The 8484-nt window shown below is 36.4% G+C and overlaps 1 protein-coding gene across 1 annotated transcript in view; it reads right to left on the bottom strand.

Annotated features, from left to right (window-relative positions):
- Positions 1-939: 939 nt before the first annotated feature.
- pdhx (pyruvate dehydrogenase complex component X) overlaps positions 940-8484 on the bottom strand; it is a 43435-nt gene continuing 35890 nt past the window's right edge. The window contains exons 10-11 of the mRNA XM_041794680.1: positions 2618-2682; positions 940-1779 (exon numbers count right to left, since the gene is read on the bottom strand). Coding sequence (XP_041650614.1) covers positions 1524-1779; positions 2618-2682 — 321 coding nt within the window. The 3' untranslated portion in view covers positions 940-1523. The remainder of the gene's footprint in view (positions 1780-2617; positions 2683-8484) is intronic.

Here is an 8484-nt window from a genome sequence, read left to right as displayed (position 1 = left end):
ATGTTAAAGGGCACCGTTTTGCCCTTCCTCTCCTCACTTTTTATTTGAGTGTACCTTCCATCACTGTGGCAACCTGCCTCATAGAAGGTGTATGTGTGTCTGCAAATGGCTAGCCAAACAGTGGGCATACTGTAGGAAACAGCTGGGCTGTGCCAATTGCCTGTACACCCCCGTGTATGTCTCTCTCCTCGACGCAGAATGCACACATCTCTATGTGATACCACAGCAACCAGTGAACAAAATGTCCTCCCTCCTTGGTCACTGGAAGAGTGAAAAGAAGCTGTAAAAAGCAGGAGAGTTTGGGAGAAAAGGTGGCTGGTAGAGTTACTATCAGACAGTGATTTTCACTCAAAACCTGGCTGAAGCAGTATTAAATATTGATATAGTTCCTTTACCTTCATGGCATGATATTCACCTTAGGTCATTTATATTCTGAATAAAAATGTAGAAAACCCTTACTGTACATCAGGTAATACAGCACATGAGTACAAAAAATGGCTTCAGGGTAGAGGCTATTCAATACAACTGCATCTCGCTGTACACACTGCTTCTTTAGAGGTGTGTGGTGTGTAAATTGAAATAAAAGCTTAGTCTGCAATCAGGGTTTCTTGTGCTAAATATGAATAATACCAAACCCTGGTATGTATACCTGGGATAAGCCGTGTCTGACTGGTGCTGATGCATATGTAAACATCTGTGCTGCCCGTGCTAACAGCAAAGATAAACATCTGCCAGCAGAGGCTGACCCGTATACTCAGCCTATCAAATTATACTAATTGGCTTCCATGGACAAATTTATTATGTAATCTCTTTAGATTCTAATTAAACAGAAAACACACATGCATGCACACACTCTCTCATGTAGACAAATAGAGCTGTAGTTTCCCTGATAGCTGTGTGGCGAAAGAGGAACTTGTTTTAATGAAAGGCAAAGAGATGTCAGAGATGAACGATGTGTTTTATTGGTGTCTAAGGATCCAAAATCTACACTATTGTAATGTATGTTGTACACACATGGGTTTAAGATTAGCTTGAAAATAAGTTAAAACATATTAACATGAACAGTTAATTTACCTGCTTGATTTTGGGTCATCTTGTTAGAAACTTCTGATATTCAGTAATAAATATCTCTGACCAATGAACATAGTTTTTACAGGAGTGTTAACAGTGAAACATCATATTCAATGGGACTGAAAAATAAAATTTGAAATATATATATACAACAATAGTGTGATATTACAGGTTTTTCGATTCTCCTTTATAATGTTTGGCAGCACTGCTAAAATCTTCCATCCACAGAGGACCAGTTAAACACCTTCCATCACAAAGCCTGGTAATCATCTGTCAGAAGTAAGCCACTACAGAAGTTTACACTATGTACAAGCCTTAATCCAAGCATGAGAAGGAATCTGCTTTGGTTATGAAAGCATAAGCCAGACTTTCTAATGAAGGTATTTCTTGCTTTGTTTTCTTTTTTTTTTTTTTTTTCCCACTTACAAACAGCTGTGTTGCTTTTTTTTTTTTCAGGCCAGGGCCATACGTTGCGGTTTTTCTAGATTTTCTCTGAATTTATCTAGAAACCTGGAGGCTAATTCGTCATCGACCAGCCGTCCGTCACTAGAAAGTGTAACTCTCATCAGCTGCTGGGTGCGCAGGGACTGGTCCTCCTCGCACAGTCGCAGCTCAGACCTGGAGGTCCCAACGGCGAGGATACATGCCTGAGGGGGGTTGATCACAGCACTGAAGCCGCTGATACCGAACATCCCGAGGTTGGATATGCTACCAGAGAGAAATTGAGATGAAATGAGAAAAGGATGGAGGAGACATGAGATAATACATTTTAAGTAAAGCTCAGCAGGGGAAAAGCAGAAAAGAAACATACTGGGGTACAAAGAACAGCTCCTTTTTACAAAAACATTACAAATGAAAGGATAAGGCATGGAAATAACACTGACCATGAACACTGAATTTCAGAAAATACCAATCTGATCAGTAATGATTTGTACAGCAGATCCAGGCTCCAAATTTCTCCCTTAATGTGGTGTACGATGAGAAAGACTGACCCGAGGGCAGTTTGCTGTTTGCCTTAATGAGAATTGTAGCTCAGGGGAACAGGAAAACGAATGGAGGATGGGTGCATACACATCCTCAGAGGACAAAGAGAAGCTGCATCTCCATAGGTATTCATCCCTCCTGCCTGACACAGAAACCCCATTTATGTCTAAATGACACCATTAATTCTAATGAGTTGAAAAGCCTCGCTTCCACTTTCTGCAATTGATGGCACAGTAACTGATGGTACTTGTTGCCTGAACCATGTTCAGTTCAGGCTCTCATGAGATGCAGAATTATGCATAATGTACTGGCTATCTGTGAAACTAGATTCAAGTCATAATGGTGGAAATTTATGATGGTTATCTTACTGCTGAGCTACAAAGGAAAATGCAAAATAGCATTAGGTGAAATGAAAGCAGCACTGTTCTCTGAATTGAGAAAATGGACAGTCATACTAAAGATCTTAGAAGAAGAAGTGGAAAATATGATCAGGTTTTGTGATGTAATGCCACTTTCATCATCCTCTTCTTTAGCCAAGTGGTAATATGTGTCTAAGACTTACCTGAATGAGCCGCCCTGATACTCCTCAGGTAGAAGTTTCCCATCTCGAGCCTTCTGGGCCAGTGCCTGTGGAAACATAAACATTTTTTCTTAAGCTTATTCCGAGCAATTTAAGTGTCAAAAGGTTTTTTATACAGAAAACAGTTATATGGGATAAGAAGGAAAGCAATCTTTAGATTAGAGATGACAAGCTAGTATCTGTGATTCAACTGAGAAGAGAGCATAAATACCAATGAGGTTTAACAGAACATTTTAGAATAAATGAAAAATGAATTAGTGTCAGCTTAGCCATGGTAACAGCTTTAAGAAAAATAGTGCAATAAGATGTAACAGCATGCCAACAGCTAACTTCAGTTTTATCACTGAAGTTATTCAGTGATATTCAGTTTATTCACAATACAAATTCTTGAATGCAATGAACAAAGGCACTTGAAAAGACTCACAAATTTGTGACCCACTGAAACACCTCTGCAACCCACTTTTGAGTTTTCACCCACCACTTGAGAAGCACCAATTTAGACAAGTGCAGGGATGTAACAAGTTACCAGGCCATTGGTTAACACCAATAGTGTTTGACTTTAATTGTTTGATCCTTTTATTGTGCAAACATTTGATATTCAGCACTTTTAACAAAGTATAGCTGAAGATGAAATTATGTTGAGATGGTGATGAGATCTGATAACAAGATGTAGTTTCTGACCAAAATAAACTTCAACCCAAGGCAGTAGATGCAAGGGGATCATCATTTTGTCCCAAAACAAGGTCCTGCACCAAATTTCATTGATAACCTTTCACAGAGGAATTGGTAACCATTGCTGTTAGGGGTACTATAGGAGAAGTCTGCAAAATAAGGTTAATGAAGCAGTGAAACACTATTTATATAATCCTGATCAGCTTAAAAATGATAAAGACTCTGTTTTATAAATAAAAGGCAAGCAGCTGTTGATGTTTACAAATTAATTTTAGCTGATACTAATATTGGGCACTGATATATAAATGTAGTTCGGACTAAAACTTCTGTATTAAAACACTTACTGCAATTAATGACCGTTATATACATCCAATATGGTCATTTGCTGAAACATATCATTAACTCTTAAAACTACTATCTGTTGATATGATGTGGTGCATCTCTATGTAAAACATAAGACGTTTTTCAGCCTGCTAAATTTGTGCAAATGTGTCAAAAAGACAAATTCCCAAGCACATGCAAAAGGTTTATTACAAGCCTAGTCTGAGTAAGGATCTTGATGGTCAACTAGCATCATACTACCATTAAGGCAAGACAATCTACAGTGTTTAAAATAGACTACCATTGAAAAGAATTAAGAGTTTCACTGTTTAAAATGGAAAAACTGAGGATTTATGGTAAAATACTGCTAGTAAAATCTATCTGTGACATCAGTATGCTTCAATCAGTCACTGCATCAATGACTTTTAACAATTCTAATCCATTTCTGGTTTTATTTTACCAACTGCATTTTATCGTCTTATTTATTCAGACCTCATGTTCAGTATCCCGGTTGGATGATTTCATCAGTCTCTCTTTTGTTTTCAATTGCTTTGTATTCTCTGAATTTCTTTTATAATTGCAACGACATCATTGTAAATGAAGGTTATCCCCTCAATGATTTTTCAATATAAATAAAGAATGATTTTTTTTTTTAATTCCTATTTTTCTTAAAATTAGCTCAGTAATTTGAAGCATTTGAGCACACTGTAAAACCTAACTTCCATGCCTTTGCTCCTCCTGGTTTCTTAATAGAGCCGCACAACTGACTGACATATCCTGTGACTGAAATACTTGCTATCGACAAGTACCTTATACAAACCCTTACAAGTTCAGCCAGAATACCAAATACTCAAAAATCAAACAGCCACACCAGCCCTCTACTCAGGAGCAATTCCTTTTACAGTAAGTTTTAGAAGCCTCCAAGTCCCCATTTTATATCATTCACACCTTTCAGTAAGAGGCCACACGGGCCAATTCTCAAATAACTTGTTCTAAAATATGATTAAATGTCCGATAGCAAGCACTGAGATAAATGGAAACTATCAGACTGTGCTAGCTAAAATGAAGAAAGGGAATTGCTAAAACCCAGAGGGAAGATGAGACATCTGGCAGGGAAAAACTAACACATTACTGCAGCCAGGCTCATTGAATTCATGTTCATTTAGAGCATGAATGAGAGAAACAACCTTGGAGAAAACACAATGCAACTGTCAATAAAAAACAAAGCATGTTGGTATCATGTCTGCTGTCGGATTACCTGAATGCATCCACTACTAGACCTTCATGAAGCAGTTCAGCTGTTCTGTCAATAGAGCACTGTTCCATGGATCAAGTATGCTCTTTTTAATTTGTATAAGCTGCAATATATGACAAATAAAGAGTAGAGTAGTTTTACTCAAGTGATCATTTAATGCACCTTTATTTAAGCTTTTCCTCCTCAGGTAGGTTTAACTGCTGGCTGGCCTCAATGCCTTTATTCAACCTGATCTTGATTGAAATGAAAATGCTTTCAAAGGTTAATGCAGGGACACATAATAGTTGGGAATGAGTCACATAATGAGAAAAAACAGTGGGACATGGTGGGCACATTTCAGATAAGAGCTTTCGGTACAAAGCAGTTTCATGTAGCACTCCATCACATCAATAGCCAGAGGCAGCCTCTCCTCTCTTTATTCAAACCACATGTTGATTTTAATTTGAGAATAATAAGGACTTGCAAATGTGGATTTAACTCAAGGCAGCAGCATAACTACACTGAATAGCAGTGGGTGGCAAAGCACATTTTGAAGGCTTAAGTGAACTGCTCGCAGTGCCAGTGCTTTCTAGAACTGCCGTTGTGTGTATGTGCACATGGTAGTGAAGTTTTCAGAAGTAATTTGATTGTTGAGCCCCCAGAAAAACAGCCCATTATTCGACTTAAAGTGACCATGGAGTACATACTTTATTAAATGCACAACTTTATCTTTTTCTTTACCCTCAAGAGGACAAAACTAAGTAACAAAATCAGCTTGTCAAAAGTATGGCAGACAAGGTGGGTCACTGGAAGAGACTCTGAATTTTCAAATAAAAGCTGAATTTGCTGTGAAACACCAATTTCAGCCTGACATTGTCCACTAAGACGTTCAATGGCAACATAATGCAGATAAACACTCATTCTATAAGCTGACAATAATTGAGTAGAAAAAGTTAATGGTCATAGGTCCAACTGTTATATCATTTTAGTTTTAGTGAAATAAACAATTATAATTATTTAAGTTCCTTGACAAATACAGTATTTTGTTTCCCTGATGTGACTGTAGAACACATCAGAACATTTTATTTACATCCACCTAAAAGTCATTTTACTGGACTGACCTTGAACAATTATGTATAACCATCTGTCGTCTCGTTAAGACCGTTATTAATTTTGTTCTGCTAATTCCACCATGGAGTTCAACGTTGTATTATTATTTCTAACTAACAGGACTTAGAGCAAGTTGAGAGCACTTGTCAGCGCTGATCTGAGCAGATAAAGAAGAAAATTGTCTTCTAGCAGCTGCAGCTGCTACTCCTAGCACAGCTACAGTATTTCTTCTTAAAGTCGACAGTCCAAGGTACCACATTTTGGTTTCATTAGATGTAAGATGTTGATGTGTTCTGATCCAATGTGATAAGATATATGAGTAAGAAGAAACAGTTCAGAAACTGAAAAGAAAGCATGCTGATGAAGAAAAGAGAGATACAATAAAGTTAAGGTCACTTATTAGCAGATCGCAGTCTGGATCTATACTTAAGTGCTGTCAAAACCTGACCCATGTAAACCTGTTATTTCACTCGACGGCTCCTCTCCAGTGTTAATTTTGCCGACTAAAACTATGACTAAAAATGTTTGCCGACAGGCTTCTAACCTATGACAAAAACTAGACTAAGACTAACAAAAATAGATCTGTGGTGACTAAAACTGACAAAAACTAAGTTTAGTTTTCGTCAAGATGACTAAAACTAGACTAAAATGTAATGTAGTTTTTCGTCGGACATTCAAAATTTTTGACATTTCTCCACTGTGGGTAAATCTGTCAAAAAAACAATGCAGCTGTAGCTATTCTGCCTCTCAGCTGTAGAAAGCAGGGACCCCAGGTTTGACAGAGTGGATAGAACACACTACCATGACCTGGTACCAGATTTAGGCAAGAAAATAAATGCTTGGACTAAAACTAGACTAAAATGTTTTGAGTTTTCGTCGACTAAAACTAGACTAAAACTAGACAAAAACTAAAAAGGGTAGCAATGACTAAAACGTATTTAATTTAAAGACTGAAACTAAGACTAAAATTAAAAATAGCTGTCAAAATTAACACTTTCTTTTGTCAGGTTATATGTTCATTCTGCCCATGGTTGGATTAAACCAACATGACTCATATACTTCAATACACTCATTAAATGTGGTAAACATTACTAGAAGTCAAAGCACGCTTTTTTTTTTAACAACCAGGCTAACATCTGATAAGACAGCAGAAAATAAACCACCATAGCCAGATGTGATCTATGACCTTAACGTTGATTTGGCTTAATAACTCCCTTTATGACCCTTTATGATTGTCTGACACAGGCCTGATTTCAGCTCAGTTTTTAACAGGATGAATAAGAGGGGAAGACAGAGTAAAGCACTGATTAAAGATGTTTAATATTTTAAGATATTTTTTATTTTTAAAGATGGCTTTGAAAATTAATATCTAAAAAACAAGAAAGGGGAAAACCAACACTTATTTTTTGTAATTCTTCTAAAATAAGATTTTTTTATGTGTCAACAGGGAGCCTATTTTTTTTCTAAAAAGCCTACAAAGCTTTTATTACTTGCAACAAAAACAATTAATCTGCATATTTCATTGGTATTGTTAGTTTATTATAATTCTATTATTAGCTCCATGAGCTATTGTTTTCAAGGTTTGCCATGAACTAGACTGAATTATGTTACAGGTATATTGTATTTACTCGATTACCCCTGAAATAAAGCATGTTTACTGTATTATAGTTATTCACAATCTGTGCTGTATTTATTGTAAAATTTGTAGAATGTTCTACAAATGTTCTATTCAAGAATGAAATAAATTGTCTTTTATTGTTCAAGTGTATGATACATAAAAGCTGTATACATTTCTTATGCTCATCTCCAAAATAAAAAATCAAAGAAAACCAGGGTGCCATGTACATTTGATTTTATAATTTTTAGAGAGAAAAATAACTTGCACATCAACACAGAATATTACACCAATGAGTCCTTAAACCAGGAAATGTATTAGCATGTTAGCACTTCTGGTTACATTGTCTTAAAGTCTATGGGATTTTTAATACGTTTTCTTTTAGATGCCCATAATAAGGACTGTGGTAAACTCACATTCGAGAGATGTAACATTTTTTTCTACAGCGTAAAATACATCTAAACATGCTTCACTTTTGAATTGTGACGTTTTCTTATGTCTTAAAAAATGTGACTATCAACAAGTGGCTAAATACAGCTATTACGTTTGGTGAGACATTAAATGTCATCATACCGAACATAAAACTTATCTAGGACCCGCCCTTCACCACGTGTTTTGTATTAAAACTCAAACTCTGCAAGCTGTTGGTCCCATTAGGAAGAGAGTCTTAGAGAAGACGTTAAATCAAAATAAAAACAAAGTTTGAGGGATGAAAGTGTAGTTTCTTCACAGTCTCATGTTAGGCTTTTTACTTTCGCTGATTGCATTTATGATTCAAATCAAGATTAAGAGTGATCAACTGTGAAGATTATCTTAATGAATGTAACATGTTCACCTTTTTTCACCACAGAGCTTATTTTCAGCAATAATCCAAAAACCAACAGGGAAAACCCAAAG

The sequence above is a fragment of the Cheilinus undulatus genome, linkage group 9, assembly GCF_018320785.1.
Source record: "Cheilinus undulatus linkage group 9, ASM1832078v1, whole genome shotgun sequence".
Lineage (NCBI taxonomy): Eukaryota > Metazoa > Chordata > Actinopteri > Labriformes > Labridae > Cheilinus > Cheilinus undulatus.
The sequence above is the reverse complement of the archived record's forward strand: the minus strand, read 5'-3'. Positions and strand labels throughout refer to the sequence as shown.